Raw genomic sequence first — 16,801 nt, 5'->3', positions numbered from 1 at the left:
TCATGTGGGGGAAGAAGCTGATGAAGAGGCATCGAGGAGGGAGAAGCTGGTGAGGAGGGATCATGTGCGGGAGAAGCTGGTGAGGAAGGTGCATGTCGGGAAGAAGCTGGTGATGAGGGTGCATGTGGGGGAGAAGCTTGTGAGAAAGGTGCATGTCAGGGAGCATCTGGAAGCATGTGAGGAGACGAACGACAGGATTAGTGGGGGATAAGATTGCTTCAACATCTAGCATGTATTACCCGAATGAAGTACAATGAAATCTAATCAGTCCCCTAATATGAAATGAGTTTGACACCCCTGATTAAAGGTTTTTTTTTTTTTACTAAGCCACATTTACTTTGTTGTAGTCCTGATTACAAATGTACAGCAAGTGAAACATTCTTTAGTCGTTTTCTTTTTTAGAGGTATGTTCTACAACAGTTAATTCTTGATTTTAAAGCACTTAAGTATGAACCTTTTAGCATAAATATTCTAGGATATTTGGTGTTGTGCTTTTAGAGTTCGGCTTGAAACAATATGTTGGAACGTTATTAACCAAATCTTATATATTTTTTAAAAAATGCTAAAAATATTGACGTGTTTTTCATTTTACTGAAGCTCAAATACACTGATCTAGATTAGACTGCACCTTTAAATGTATGTACAGTATATCTTTATCTGTATAGCGCCATCTATGTACAAAGAATTTTAAAGCTGTAATAGACGCAACAAAAATAATGGGGCAATGGGAATAAGCTATTTAAACATTAAAGCAAACAAAAAGGAAAAATAATTCCTGCCTAATCTAAGTACAGATGCAGTGATTTTTAATGTTCATTTTGGGCGCAAAGAAACTTCGACTGAACAGAGCCTAACCGTGGTCTGAACACGGCTTCCCCTGCCTAATTTCCCATGAGGATTAACACAGCGGGGGTCTCTTCTGGATGGGACTCCGGGTGGGTTAATCCTACCGGGCCGCACTAGTATGGAAGAGCTGCGCAGAGGGAGCAGAGAGAAGCGCCCCTTGCTCTTTATCTCCCCCCCCCACAGCTCTTTAAATTATTTAATTAAATCTTTATTTGCAATACATACAGTTGGATTGAAGCAGGGGTCTCTGGAGCTGAATCACATTACTTTCAGGTCCGGGGTCCCCCTGCTTCCCGAGGTACAAGACTCCGTACCAGGTGCTGATATCTCCTTCAAGTTTAAATATCCCGGTCCTGTGGAAAAATGCAGTGGGAGTACTATTCAGAAGCAGGGACCCTCACTGCATTAGTCCTTAGGTGAAATGCCCCCAGAGCTGGGCCGTGATGCGCTTGCCTACAATTACGGTCGTACTTGGGCCGCGTTCCACCCGCTCCAAGTGACGCACAGGGTGAATTGTGCTACATCTGTAGTATTTAGGGAGAATTTACAGAGAGACAGTAGGATGGTGTTATGGTAAGCGCATAAGCAATGATTACGGTAAGTGTACATTATATGAAAGCACTTTGAAACTACTGAAATGCTTTGTTTAAAAGGTGTGTTTTAAGATGGGCCTTGAAGGTGAAAATACAAGGTGCTGGTTGCATATATAGATGGGAAAGGCATTCCAGAATTATGGGACACTGAGAAAGGTTTCAGGTGGGAGACAGCAGTAGATACCGAAGACATCCTTAAGCAGAATGCAAGAGGCGAGCATATGTATAGTGAAAAATTAGGGCTGGAATATACAGAAGTAGCAAGACTTACTGTCCCCAGCACGGCGGCAGAAAAAGCAAAGGTTCGTGGTGTCGGGGACAGTGCCTGACACAATCATGCTGCAGGGGGAGCCATGATTCTGAATAGGACCCCTTCCCACCGGTAATCCTTCAGGGAGTGACGGTGGCATCGAAGATATCAAGTCTTACTACATCTGTAAGGAGGGCCAGAGGAGTGTATAGCCTTAAAAAGCGTAAAGGGGCATTTTCAAGTAATACAGAATTTAATGGGAAGCCAGGAGAGTGATTTCAGCAGGTCAGAAACAGAGGCAGATTTATAAGAGAGTAAAGTGATTCTAGCAGCAGTGTTAAATAGAACAAGAAACTTTTGCTGGTTCCTGCAAGTTATTAGATACTAGAAAGCTTTAATAATGCAGAAGTCAAGTGCATATTAGGAACACTCAAATACATTTGTACAGGGGCATTTTTTTTTTTATTACTTGGTCTTTTTGCTAGGATACTCTATATCATTAGTGTAGATAAGTATCCATTAAAGTGATATTTAAAATATTACACGAGATGTGGCATTAAAGACTTCTTATAGCCATGGAAACCACAAAGACTGTATTCATGATGACCAGTAACAAAAGGTTAACATGCTATCTCACACAATAGTTTCAAGTTCTTGTGTTATTTAATGTAGCACCAAGAAAACTAGGCTTTATCTTGTTATAGGAAACAATAGGAAAACATGTTGTTTAACTGTTGTGATTCCCCATCGGCATACTGTTTTGGGTGTCTAAACTCCTGTGTAATACCAGATGATGAGTTTGCAATTTTTAGCATGAATTCTCACAATATGTCATTTTGTAAATGTTAAAAGGGCATGAAGCACCAAAATGGGGGGAAAAGAAAATATTTGCCAAATTATGTATTCACAATCTATTCATTAAAATCTGATACTTGTAGATATTGGGCTAGCACCAAAAAATAACTGCAAATTTTACCACCTACTCCAAGCTGGTGTTAGGCCTATCTTGACTATACTGTGTATGTGTGTATGTACATCCCTGATGAAGGTGCTTATCACCGAAACGTTGGATATTTTTGACTATTTTAGTCATTAAAGTGACCTTTTTGCAGAAGTTCTATTCTCAGTATTTTCTGGTGTGCTTGTCTCACTCGACTCGTATATACATATACACACACACAAAGATAACAGAAGGGACTGTATTAATGCCTTAGCAGACCTTAGAAGCCAGCTAGCCATGGGTATACCATGCCTAAAAGACCTAATATGGTTAAATATGTTGCAACATTTTTTCTTGTTTAGTAATGTTTGTTATTGATGGTTGTGTTTATTTGTTAACTCCTTTGGTGCCACAGGGGCCTGCAAGATATTTATTTGCAATGTATTCATAGCCCCTCAGGCATCAAAGGGTTATCCTCATTATATTAGCCTATGGTAGAAAGTGCAGTATGCTTTTGAATGCAGAGTTTTGGCTTTAATGGAAGATATTGTAATAGCTACTATTGTGCATCTCCTCCATTATTGCCAAACACACATGTACATTAGGTGACTAATGCACAGCTATTGTGTAAATGTAATACTATGTGAATTGGTCAGTAAATCAGCAGACATATTGTCTGGCATATCACCGTGTTAATCTAAAATAATTTATTATACATCTTACACATATTACAGATCTACAGTAGATTTAGTACAATATATTTTACTCTATTGATTGTACTGCAATTCTGTCCTACAATTCATTCGTATAATCCAAATTTTCTCTAATTTTACCCTATAAACACACACATCACTAAAATCACTAAAATCATTGACCGCAAAATAAAATTAAAAAAAGGATCCAAACTTCATCATTTTGGCAGTTTGGGGACATCCTACCTGATTCTTTTGAAAACTGAGCTATAGGGAAAGTAGATTTTATAAAAGTAGTCTTACTGTGCATATTTAAATGTTGTAGAGTCGACTAGCTCAACCAGCAAAATGAAGATAACCATAACATTCATTGCATGAACAACATTGTTAAACATTGTATTTTTAGCATGCATACATGCCTACGCTCCCTTCCCCCTGAGACTCCTGATGTTGGGGTCAATCTTCCTCCTTTCACTCACACCCCTTTAACTCCTGACTGCAGACAGAGTGCAAAACTCATCTGTAAAATTAGCCACTGCCGACGTCTCCCTAAAGCTGCCAGGCAGGTTTACTGTACTCCACCTCCAAATGACAGATTAGAATTGCCTGTAGCACAGAGGAGGGAGGGACTGTGTACCACAGTGGTCAGGGAGTGGGCGGGTCTAGTGCATTCATGGTGTAACTAATATCAATTTAGGAAAGAGTCAGCAATGTTATTGGGGGCATGTTCAAATCTCCTGATTGTCAGGGTGGAAATGTTGGCATGTATGACCATGTTATAGTTTGCGACCAGATGCTGACGTACTGTCAGGTTTGCACCAAATAAAAGTCCTAAATACACTGATAAAAGATGTACGTTTTGCAATTAAAAAGGGCAAGCATTGGTCAATACTTGCAATTTGAATCTGTGTCAGAAGAGGGAATAAAAATATATCTGTCAGGTTAGTCAAAAACAATGCTAACACTAAATGGGTTCATTTTATTTTAAATAATTTTTAAAAAATATATCAAATTAAGAGACTTACAGACTTTTCTAAATTAGAACGGGATGGAAATTCAATTTCTAAGACATCTTTCAAATTTTGCAGTAAGCCGTTTTCTGGATCCCTAAAAAAAAAAAATATATGCAATGTAACTCAATTAACAGGGTGTTAAACAAAACATATACACACATACTGTTCATACATACACATACAGTATATATTTAGTACTTACCATAAATGAATGTTGTAATTCAACTTATCTCTTAACGGATTTACCACTAGAAGAACAAATAAAATTTAGCTTACTGGAAAATTAATTTTGTTCTGTCCATCAGGCAGCACCATGGATAGTAAGCTCCACCTCCTGAAGTAAGACGGGATCAACCTTGAACATGCCCTATAAAGGGCACCTCCCCCATTACCTGTGCAGTGTTGTACATAGCAATACATGGTTAGGTAATACATTTGCAGACATGATGCCGTCAACATACATTTATTTTTAACCATTTAACCATAATCTGAGGAAAGTGAAAGCTATGTGCTGCCGGAGGGACTGAAGGAAATGACATTTTGGGTAAGCTAAATTTGAATCTTTCCTCTCTGTTCATCAGGCAGCACCTTGAGATTTATTACAGCAATAGCGAGGGAGGGAAACCAAACAAGAAATTAATTTATTGCCGCCTGTAAAACTTTTCTACCAAAGGCTGCTTCTTGGGATGCTTGTACATCCAACTTATAATGTTTGGCAAAGGTATGGATATTTTTCCATATACTGTAGCAACCTTGTAGTTCTGTTCTACCGACGCCTCTGACTTCTCTGCCCAGGATGCTTCTACCGCTCTTGTAGAGTGGGCTTTTAGGCCTGTTATCTGCATGTTGGATTTTTGATACACTAAGCATATAGTCTGTATAATCCATCTTGCAATAGTTCTTTTGGAAGCTCTCCTACAGTATGATTTTCCCCGAAAATAAGATGAGCATGTTTTCTGACTTCCTGAGTTCTTTGCAGGTATTCCCAGCAGATATCTTCTCACATCCAGTGAATGTAGGTTCCTTTCCTTTTTTGGGGGGACGCCGACACAGTGAAGAAAAAAAATGATTACCTGATTTGTGTGAAAGAGGACACTTTTGGACGAAACTAAGGTATTGTCCTCAGCACTTCTTTGTCTTCATAAATGGCCACGTAAGGCTCCTTTATTGAAAAGGTTTGTTTCTCACGGACTTGTCTATCAGACGTCACTGCTATTAAGAACGCCTTCTGTAAAGACAAGTTACTCATGTCTGTATGGGTTCAAATTGTGTATCACATAACTTGTAGTACAAGTTTCAAATCCCATGCTGGAATTGGATCTCTGATTCTAGGTCTAATGTTCTGAATGGCTCTCACCTCTTTATCAGAGGTCTACTTTATGTGCAATTGGTTGCATCCGGATAGCTCTTACTCCTGAAACCTGAACCTTTACGGTTTTCGACCTTTCTGGAAACTCTCTTGTAAAAAAAAATCCAGGGTCACGTTAATGGGTGCTGTTTGTCAACTGTTGCCTTTTGCTCTTCACAATTTACTGAACTTTCTTGAAACTTGTGGAAGTTTTATAGGTCACCTTTTTACTGGATTGTAACAAGGTTTTAAATCATTGGTGAAGATGATCCTTGTCGCTTCATTATCTACCTTTCAGCTTCCAGGCCGTCACTCTCCATTTTTCTATGTTGAGGTGGTATATTGGACATGGAGATAGAAGATCCTCCCTTGTTTGGTAAGATCCACCATGGTTCTGCTGCTAGATCTAACAAATCTGTGAACCAAGGCCTTCTGGGCCAATATGGCATGATGACCACCATCGCACACTCCTGCTTGATCTTTTTGTTGACTCTGAATCATCAGAACTGGAGGAAATCTATAAGCAAGTCCAAAATCTCACTTCAGTGTCATTGCATCTAGATGGTCTGGAGTCTTTACGGTAGAGGGTTCAGAATCGGTTTACTTTTGCATTTCTCCTCCTTGCCATCAGATCAGTTAGGGTTGCTTCCATCTGTGAACTACTCGAGATAAAACTTCCTGTTGCAGAGATCTCTCTCCTTGCAAAATTTCCTGATGGTTGAGGAAGTCTGTCAAGATATTTTCTTTTCCCTATGATGTGCACTGCTGATATCATGAGAGATGCTTTCTGTCCATGATAGTATCCTCATGGATTCTCTTGAGTGCCAGACTTCATGTACCTCCTTGGCGATTTATGTATGTGGCCATTACCACGTTGTCTGTCTGTATTCTCATAGGCTTGCCTTTCAACTGTGCTTGGAAAGCTTCTAGCACTTTGAAGACTGCCCTTAGTTCTAGCAGGTTTGATGACAATCTTTCTGCGTGATGCTGTTGTCCTTGAATAGTGTGTTTCTGCCAGTATGCTTCCCATCCAAATTGACTGGCCTCTGTGGTGAGCACTGTCCACTCTGGGTTTTAAAAGGGACGTCCTGCTAGCAGACTGCTTCTCTGTTGCCACCATCTCAGAGATGTCCTGGTCCGTAGAGATAGCGAGAAGTGCTTCTCTAGTGACCTTTCGTCTCCGTCCCACTCCATTAGGACTTTAGCTTGAAGTTGACGCATGTGCAACCTTGCCCATAGCACTGCCTCTATGGACACTGACACAAGTCCTAGTACTCTCATTGCTTGACGGAGCGATATGTTTGAGACAGTCCTGAGGTATCTGATGTGTTTTATCTGATTTTTTGTTTTTTGTGATAGCAAAAAAATAATTCTGAGGGCTGTATTGAATTGTAGCCCTAGAAAAATAATGTTTTGGGTTGGTCTCAATTTATTTTTTCGCAATTAATGAACAAGCCTAACTCCTGCAGGAATTCCAGTAAATACAGGATATGATTTTTCAGGAGTTGATGTGAAGTTGCTTTCAGTAGCCAATCATTCAGATAGGGTACTACAGATAGACCTTGTTCCCTGATCACTTCGGCCACCACCATTACCATTACTTTTGTGAAAAGTGTGGGTGCGGATGATAGCCTGAAAGGTAAGGCCTTGAATTGATAATGCTTTACTTGGATTTCATCTTGAATGGCGAGCCTCAACAAATGTTGGTGAGCGAAGCAGATGGTAAAATGTAAATAGGCATCTTTCAAATCGATTGCTGCCATAAAATCTCCTGGACTTAAAATGTTGACAACAGACATTATGGACTCCCATTTTGAAATGTTCCCTGCGATCATACAGATTTAGGAATGTTAGTTTGCTTGCATCCGCTATCCAAGCTTTAAGACACAATGCCCTCTAGGCTGCATCTATGTCCAGACGAATCAAATAGAAAAGCTTCAGGATTTGATCTCAAGAGATTCTTCTACTTGCGTCATCCAGGCTCTTAATGATCTTGTAACACAGGCTTCTGCTAAATTTGGTTTGCATAGAGCACCAGATTTGGAAAAAAAAGTCTTCTTAATGCACTCTCTGCTCTCTTATCCATAGGATCTCGGAAGCTTGAACCATCATCTAAAGGAATGGTTGATCTTCTGGATAGCCTTGCTACAGATATGGCTACTTTTGGAGGATTATCCCAAGTCCTGGCATCCTCTGAGTCAAAGGGATACATCTGGTTATATTTTCTTGACAAGAATGGTTTCTTGTCCAGGTGTTTCAATTCTTCATTAATCAGCTGTTTTGATTACTCTATGTAATGCGAATATTCTATACTTACTTTGTAAACCCATGAACATACCGCATTTTTTTCTTATCTGCGCTTTTACTTCTTCAATTACTTCACCTTCTACAGAAGAAGAATATTCTCGGAATTCTGTACCAGCTCAGGCTTCCCAGTCTGATTCCTGAAAGAAGGCTTAGTAACACCTCTAATATGTTTTTCAATTTGCGTCAAATTTCCTGATGCTATTTGTATATTTGTGGTTTTAAACCATCAAATGTTTGCTGCATTGCTGACTAAAACCATCCTAGAAAGCACAGGATCTGGATGGTATAATGTTTTCTTATACTTGACCGGTAAAGGTTGTTCACATCCTGCACAAGTTAAATGTTTGGACTTTGTTGTCACTTTTTTGGGTCTAACATTCTCTGCACTGGGATCCACAGCAGTTTCAGGTCCTGCATTGTGAGGAACTGACATCTGTAGGATACATATATACAATAAGAAACAGTAATCCTCTTCTCTGAGTCTTGCCTGATTCAGAAGATGTTTCCCCTGAATCATTTCCCTTCCATTACTTGCCAGATAGTGGTTATGGGGTTAATTGGCTTAGAAGATGCTTTCCTGCACTTCTGTGTCTCCAGCATGTCTCCACTCTCACATCACTTGTCTGCCTGTTGTCCTGTTTTTTTTTTTTAAATGCCTGCTGGTCACGTGGTGTACTACAACTGGAAGTGACATCACACTTCCTGCCTTTGCTCCCCTCTGCCAGCACACATGGCCATCTTGGTACAGGAGAGCTCGGCAGGCTCGCAGGGCATTACCTGAATTTGGCGCAATGCTGAAACTTCCCTTCTCCGCCTGTTTGTCGGCTGCAGCACTCTGTCTCCTCGCGGTGCTGTGGGGGGTTCTGGGGACCAGCCCCCAGAGAGGTAAGTGACATCTGATGCTCTGTAAAGGAGAACAAGCCTCACCTTGTGAGCTGGATCCTTTCCCCCTGCTTTTGTGCTTAAGGAAAAGTGTGCTCTTAGCCCCCTTCTCCCTAGATAACTCACCCTTGGGTACTGTAGGGACCTGTAGGAAGAGCCCACCCAGGGAGCCTCATAAAATATAATAAAATATCGTGGTGCAGGCTCAGGATAAATACACTGCACAGATAAAGGGGGAGGTGCCCTTTATAGGGCACATGCAAGTTTGATAGTCTTACCTCAGGAGGTGGGACTTAATACCCATGTGCTGCCTGATGGAAGGAAATAATACTTGATTTCATAATTTAAATAAAAATGATTATATTTGAACTGATTAAGAGTGCAGCTGACGCTCTACCTATATGTACTGTGGTATACAATGACTATCTGTGATATGTGTGTGTGTCTCTGTGTGCTTGTATATGCATCTAATGTGGACAAATAGCAACATGCGGCACACACACAACCTAAATGTGCATTGTATGTACTGTATGTTTTTCTAGCAGTGAAGATATATTCTGATCTTCAAAAATGATAACCCACCATGTTCTGCTCCAAGAAAATAGCATTCTGGAAGCATGGTTGGATGCCTTGGATCTACGTCAATTGTAACAGACACATTGTTACCTACAACAACAAAAAAAGTGTAAATATGAGTTATTTTGATAGAGAAATGAATAATAGAACTGCATGTAACTTCGTTGTTTAGACTCCGCTTTATCTTTCAAGATTTCAAAAACGACAATGTATCGTATATTTCAAAGACCATGAAATGTATATTAGGAATCTGACAAAACAGTATTTTGCAATCTCACAGATCACTGCAGGTGAAAAAGTAGGAGTTGAGCCTCTGTGGGTTTAATGGCTGCAATGGTTTTGCTTTAAGGGATTCACACAATCTGGAAGACATACAGATGTAGTAAGACACTGTTCGCGGCACCGGAATAGGCTGCGGTAATGTGACAACAGCAGCCCCAGCGCATTAACGCCGCAAGGCGTCTAGAAGCATGGACCCCCTGCAGTGCGACCGAGGCATATAGCGTCTCCAGCGCTGCTGACTTTTGCATTTTTGAGCGCGGCGCCAGAAACAGTAAGTTTTGACATATCTGTTCCTCTGCTACACATTTACAATTTGTGTGCAAGTATTTCCCAAATGCTCGTCCAAACTCTGTTAAAGCAAGTACTGCATAAGCGAAAACTTTGAATTTTCAAATACTTCTACTTCCACTTCCACTTTCTGAATAATATTAATGAAGGGAAAAAAAAGTGTAAATATTGTCAAAATCTATGCAGACTGACATTTCACAAAATTAAAAAAAGGATTCCATTAGTCTATTTACACCTGAAAAGGTCAACTTTGCTCAAACATTGTAAACAAAATTTATAAGAAATATGTGCAAAATTACTAGACAATTCTCTCACACGCTGCTGAACAGTTGGACAATTTTAAATAAGTCAGTTGGACAAAATATCAGTAATGTTTGAACCTATTGCAATCCTTCTTATTGTGGCACTGCGTGTGGGTTTTTCTGGTTCCAATACCCAGGTCTTCTCGTCAATTTCATCCAAAGCATCCCAGAAATGTTTCAATGATTCCAGTGTCGCTGAAAGTTGATTATGGATGTTTTGCAAGGAACTCTGTGAAAGATAAAAATAAACGGAAAAAAATTAATTTGAAATGTAAAAATAAAAAAGCAGAATAATTCTGATTTCCTTCCATTGCTAATTTATAAAGTAATTACAACACCTGACACTTGTAACATATCGAAACGTGTATGTTTCTTCATAATTCTCCATTTTAATTAAATGGAAATCATACAAGTGGGTGTACGCAAATAAAAGTAACTGGAATTAGTTTCTTAATCAGTTATGGTTTATTAAATTACTGAAATAGCAATACATATGTTTCTCGCCGTCATGTGGAAAAATGTATAATATATGTGCATTAGTAATCCAAAAAAAGATACATAGTTATATTGAGCAAATTTACGAAACTGACCAAATGAAATACCAGATTCACACTGTAGGTCTAGAAGTGGCGGGGGTGTTTGCTCCCAGCTGCCAACTGCACGGTACAGACATTATTCAAATACTTGCCTTGCTCTGGATAGAGAAGTAGATGCTGATGCATTAATCTGTAGCTGTTTTACACCAATCAAGCTGCCATACAGTAACTGTATTTAAATAATAAATAATGTACGTATACTGCTGGCTTTACTAATTGATAATAAAACTATTGTTGTTACCAAAAATGTTTAAGGATTATTAGAACAGATACAACGAATTCATAACTATTTTGGTACCAAGTGATCTAGTATTATGGATGTACATGAATTAAAGTACATTTTGAAAGGTTATGTAAAGTTATTTTTGTTTAGATTTACAGTCAGCCTAGATAGCAGCAAAACACATTGCATTTACAGCACTGAGAACTGATGTTCCAAGAAATATGTATGAAAAGCCTGAGGCTACTTTCCAGAAAGCATAGATGTTACAAAAGACAAGACTAACGACTCTGCATGATGCGATTTACAAAAAGGAGTAAATACCATTCTAAAAAGGAAAAAGGGACAGTTGGGTACAGGGAGAAAATAAAAGGAGAGTGTTCTTCCCGATAAAAAAAAAATATAAAAAAATTCTGGATAGGATAAATCTGGCTAAAGGGAAGTTTAATGAATATACCACAGGCAGGCTGTTTGCACCAAATAAAAATCAATTTATATTTCTATTTTCCCATCATGGGCACGAAATGTACAGTATGATGTAAGTTAATACAAATGTTAAAATAAATGTATATGCCATATTATATATTTTTAGGTGTTACAAAATGACATTAAAAGGAGAAGCACTGGAGTACAAAAATATGAGTCAGTGCCAGTTACTGGAAAGAGGATTTTTTTTTCAACTTAATATCTAAAAAGATATGATAATGTCAGTCACTTAGCCATCATAAAGACCCTTATTCCAAGTACCATCTCCATTTTTTTTAAATATTTTTTTTTTTTACATCTTTCTGGTATGTGATTCTGTGCTTTGAGGACACTTAAATTAATAGTGTCATTTCGATATGCCTGCAAAAGTTGCATTCCATTTTTTTTACCTTTTCATCACCCACATGAATTCTCTTATAATCATTTTTATTCAGATCATTTGAAAATATAAAAGGCTTCATAAGAGGAAACGGTTTATAACAGGTAATACTACTCTACCTGCAAAAAGCAAGGTTTTCAAGTTGCTTTATCATTGTAATTATTCAATGCAACAAATATATTAATAGATTTTTCATTTTCCTTTAAAATAATACAAGTTAAAGCAGCAATCCAAGCAATATCCTACATGGGTTTTTTATTGTTGTAATAAATCAAATCTGTTGTATTAAATAATACTTACCTAATTGTTTTTTATTCAACTCTTATTACCATTTTTAATGTTTTAATATACCAAGATTCCTTTGATTTCTATTGGTTTTAACAGATTTCCACAGCAGTGCAATATATTTGCAACACTTTCATGTTTGTAATCATTTGTTGCCAATATTCCCTGCAGTTTGAGCTGCAAACTGTAACAATAGATACTGTTACCGTAGTAATATAAGAATACATTGTAGCTGCTGAACTTCCCTGACTGAAGGTTTTATTGAAACGGAAATGCAGCTATTTAGTGAACCCAGGGAAGCAGGATCGTTGCTGATCGATCATGGCTTTATTTATATAGCGCCTTTAATGTACATAGCGCTTCACAGTAGTAATACACGTGACACGTGTTCATTGGAGAACGCGTTGATTAGCAGCTTAGGTAATTCGTTTTCAATAAAGGTAATTAAAGGCTGCATATTTGAAAACATTTTTTTATAATTATTAAAGGATTACCTCTTTAAAACAGGGTTGGAATAGAATTCACGGCCATGTATGTACTCAATTATCTGTCACTTCTTGTCCCTGACAGAATGGGTGGGCTACAGGAGACAGTAGCTGTTATTATTATTATTATTATTAATATATAGGACTAGGATTAAATCCCAGTGAGCAAAATACTTTATCTGCCCATGCCCCAGGCATTGTAAACTTGTCAGTATAATGTACAGGCATAATGCAACTTTTTTCTACGTGCTGTGGTATAAATTCATACATCATTACATCTGTCTGTTTCAAATTGTCACTCTCTTCCTCTATAGATCTCTCTCCATACCTTGTCATAAATATTTGTTTGTGTTCTCTTAATTTGTTGTGCAACCATTCCTCTGTGTCAGACTGAGTTATCCATCTCTTTTTTTCTCCATGTGTCTCCTGTAGTCTTTATTTTTTTTTCATGGGTTAATTCAAACTATTGATACGTTTATAAAAACAATACAAGAGACACCAAGACGGGCATTAATTTGAATGGGAGTTAACGCCGGATTGGGTTCGCTAAATTGTTCCAGAGCTTGATGAATTTTCCCATAACGGAAAGGTTTACTTATTTATACTGTTTTTTTGTATTTTATTGATACTACGTTATGGGGTCTGGTACCCTGGGGCCCCATGATGTACTGGCAATGTCATGCCCTTGTTGTGCTTGTTTTCCAGCGGGGATCGCGTTCTGCACTCCCACGTAATCTGAACCACAGTGGAATGGAAGAGGGTGACTTCTCCTCTTCCGTTTTCAGATAAGTGATGCTGCGATCCCCTCTGGCAATAAAGGTCTTCCATGTCACTTTTTATATATGGACTGTTCGCATCTGTATTAACTAAAATGCTGTAAGATTTTTTTAAGGCAAATTATACTTTTAAGATTAAGACACAGGGGTAGATTCCATTAAATCTGGGTAAAACAATTGCATTCAAGTCAATGGCAGTTATCAGGAGATTCATGAACCTACCCCAAAATTAGTTACCAATGCCATTAGTTACCATTAGTGGAATGTCTCATTGTGGCATAAGGGACTAATATTGTAATGATGTTCCAGGCTACAATACCCACATTTATTTTTTTGCTGGATGCAAACTCATGTGCCTTTGGTATTAATTGCCATCTTCTATCTTGTTCTATGTACAGATAGAACTGCTCTTTACATACAATATGTATAAAAGAAAAATAGTAGCATGGAAGCACACCAAACCTTAAGTAAAGTCCCACAAACAAGGTGCATCCTGGAACACAAATCATGTTCAAAGTGCAGAAACGTATAGAAGACAGTTAGCACTCTGTTATTCACAATGGATGTATTTGTTCATAATAGGAGTATTATTGAGCCAGATTTACACCAAAAGCATTTCATATCAAAATCAATTCACAATTGGTTGACTTAATGCTGACTTTGTAAACTGTGGTACCAAATATTGGACAATTATTCCTCAGAAGTGATGGTCCTGGTTATTGAAGAGTGTGGTAAGTAATTAAATAAGATTCAAAAAGCCATTAAAAGTAATAATAAATAATAATAATAATAATAATAGCATGTTCTTGTATAGCGCTGCTAGTTGTACGCAGCGCTTTACAGAGACATTTTGTAGGCACAGGTCCCTGCCCCGTGGAGCTCGCAATCTATGTTTTTTGGTGCCTGAGGCACAGGGAGATAAAGTGACTTGCCCAAGGTCACACGGAGCTGACACCAGGAATTGAACCAGGTTCCCCTGCATCAACTTCTTAGTGCCAGTCAGTGTCTTTACTCACTGAGCCACTCCCTCTCCCGTATTTTAAGTATTGAAACTAAGATCTACATACAGTATTGCAACCATAAATACCTTGCAGGATCACATTCAGTCTGTACAAGATACGTTGGATACATATAAAGCTAATTTAATTAGATCAGATTATAAAGAAGATAACATGTACCACTAGCTGGAGGGACACATGCAAAGTTCTGACAAATGTTATTTAATATACAAGACCCAGGGGGGTTTGTTACAATCCCAGGTGAGCACCAGTGAATTGGAGCCTTTTAAAGACATATGGTAATTCACCACCAAGGGACTAGAAGGGGTAGGAAAGGAAGGCTGCAAAAGAACCAGGCCCAAAAGATACGATTCAATCCACAACCAAACATATCCAAAAGGCAATTTTCTTCTAGCCACACTACCCATCAACAGCCTTCACAAGAATCATCCCCATTATACAGACTGGGCACAAATACATGATTCAAAAAATATCAGTTGGAGTATTACTGTAGACTAGCCTGTGCTGAGAAGGCTTAACCTTTTAAACATGACCATGAGTATACATTTAAATTTCTCCCGCATTTTAAAGATTGTCCGCCTTCGCATTACAGCTGAATAACTTTTCATTTTCTGTTAATTTTCATTCTCTTTGTTATTGTGCACCAGTTTTGCAATAGTTGTCAATTGTAATAGATAAGTATTTTGGTATGACGTTATTACTTTAAATGTTGGGATCACACACTTGTGACGTCAGTCATTCAGACACGGGATGTCCGTGTTTATCGGAGGCATGTACAGTAAAGTTTTATTAACAGTGTTGTATTAGTCTGTGAAACCTTGGAAAGAAGATGACTGTTGGATACGCACAAATAAATCCATTGTGAGTAATTGTGTGCCTCGGGGAGTGAATTGTCTTCTATGCATATGTGTGCCAAGCCTAAAGTAGAGTTATTCCAAAACATTGCATCTTCTGTTTCCTATACAACAATAATTATATCATAAAAAAAGAAAGAAACAAAAAAAAAAAAACGATGAAGTGGTGGTAAAAATAACAACGGTGTCAGATTTCCTTTTATATTAATATTCCTAGGCCCAGATTCACGAAAGGGTGCAAAGCTTCAGCACGCTTTAACCTCCATTCGTATAAATGGGAGTAAAGGCGTGCTGAAGATTAGCACCCATTGTGGATCTGGGCCCCACAAAAAAGAAACAGCAAAAAGTTGCACATATATATTAAAGCTTAAGGACTAAAGACTTAATTATTCCTCAACACTTCCAAAAAATATAAAGCATTATCATATATTCAAAGTAGAAATAAGCACAGTTACAAATATGATCACTCATCACAGAGTTTAAAAGAGGGAACCTATAACAATTGATCAAATAAGTGGAGCCCGTGGCATGTTATTTCCTGCTATGGGCACCATCCGGAATATGTTTTTCTAGTAATTAACCAATGGTTTTTCAAGCTCTTTCTTGTTTTGTGGTAATGCTAGTTGTGTGGCTTCTGATTTTGAAAGTTACTAATTGGCAATCATTTCATTATTGTGATAAATCAAGGAATTTCATGCAACCAAAAAATGTCTTCCTGTTTAAATGTGTATGTGGATAAGGAGAATAAAAGAGTTGTGTATACAGAGAATTGGACGGCACTCCACTGGACTTTTCAAAACAAATACTAGTTCACTTATTTAAACTTTCAATCAATGTTTTGGTCCCACATTTGGACCTTTTCCCAGATGAATATACAACATATATTCTATATATTGTGACAGAGTCCCTGACTCAGTAGGCTGGAATAGTGAATGGAGAGACGCTGCAGCCAGTACACAGAGCGTTAATCTCCTCAGAGAAAGAAAGCACAGCTGAAGACTGATTAAACAGAGGCTGAACTCATCAGTGAAACAAGTGCTTTAAAAAGCAGGAAGTTGCTCACACAAGGTGAGCTTGTTTTTCCCAGGAGGGTGGAGAGACGTCTCCCGGCTAGGAAGCCGTAGCTGTTGCTCTGGTCCCCCAGTCCTGCGAGGAGCTTTGCTGCTGGGACCAGCTGGGACCCCAACCCAGGATAAAGATACAAAGGCAGATTAGCTGGCTGCCCTGTTAGTAAGGGCTCAACAAGTAAGTTAGTTTCCCTAACGGGAATAGGCTTTAATTTCCAGAAAGTAGTTTCTTAAAGGGACAGTGCACCCATACTTTATTTTGGTTGTGGCTAATAAACCACTATAGTTTAACGTTTCCCATCGTGTCTAGCGTCT

General features: G+C 38.4%; 1 protein-coding gene across 3 annotated transcripts in view; it reads right to left on the bottom strand.

The window, feature by feature from the left end:
- FANCL (FA complementation group L) overlaps positions 1-16,801 on the bottom strand; it is a 77,073-nt gene that overhangs the window by 7,681 nt on the left and 52,591 nt on the right. For 2 of the 3 annotated variants that reach the window (XM_075596211.1, XM_075596209.1), the window contains exons 8-11: positions 10,398-10,548; positions 9,454-9,537; positions 8,767-8,893; positions 4,347-4,428 (exon numbers count right to left, since the gene is read on the bottom strand). In XM_075596211.1, the coding sequence (XP_075452326.1) occupies positions 4,347-4,428; positions 8,767-8,893; positions 9,454-9,537; positions 10,398-10,548 (444 nt within the window). Of the gene's footprint in view, positions 1-4,346; positions 4,429-4,536; positions 4,583-8,766; positions 8,894-9,453; positions 9,538-10,397; positions 10,549-16,801 lie in introns of all 3 variants that reach the window. The other variant, XM_075596210.1, reaches the window with a different exon arrangement.

Source organism: Ascaphus truei, chromosome 4 (genome assembly GCF_040206685.1).
Source record: "Ascaphus truei isolate aAscTru1 chromosome 4, aAscTru1.hap1, whole genome shotgun sequence".
Lineage (NCBI taxonomy): Eukaryota > Metazoa > Chordata > Amphibia > Anura > Ascaphidae > Ascaphus > Ascaphus truei.
The sequence above is the reverse complement of the archived record's forward strand: the minus strand, read 5'-3'. Positions and strand labels throughout refer to the sequence as shown.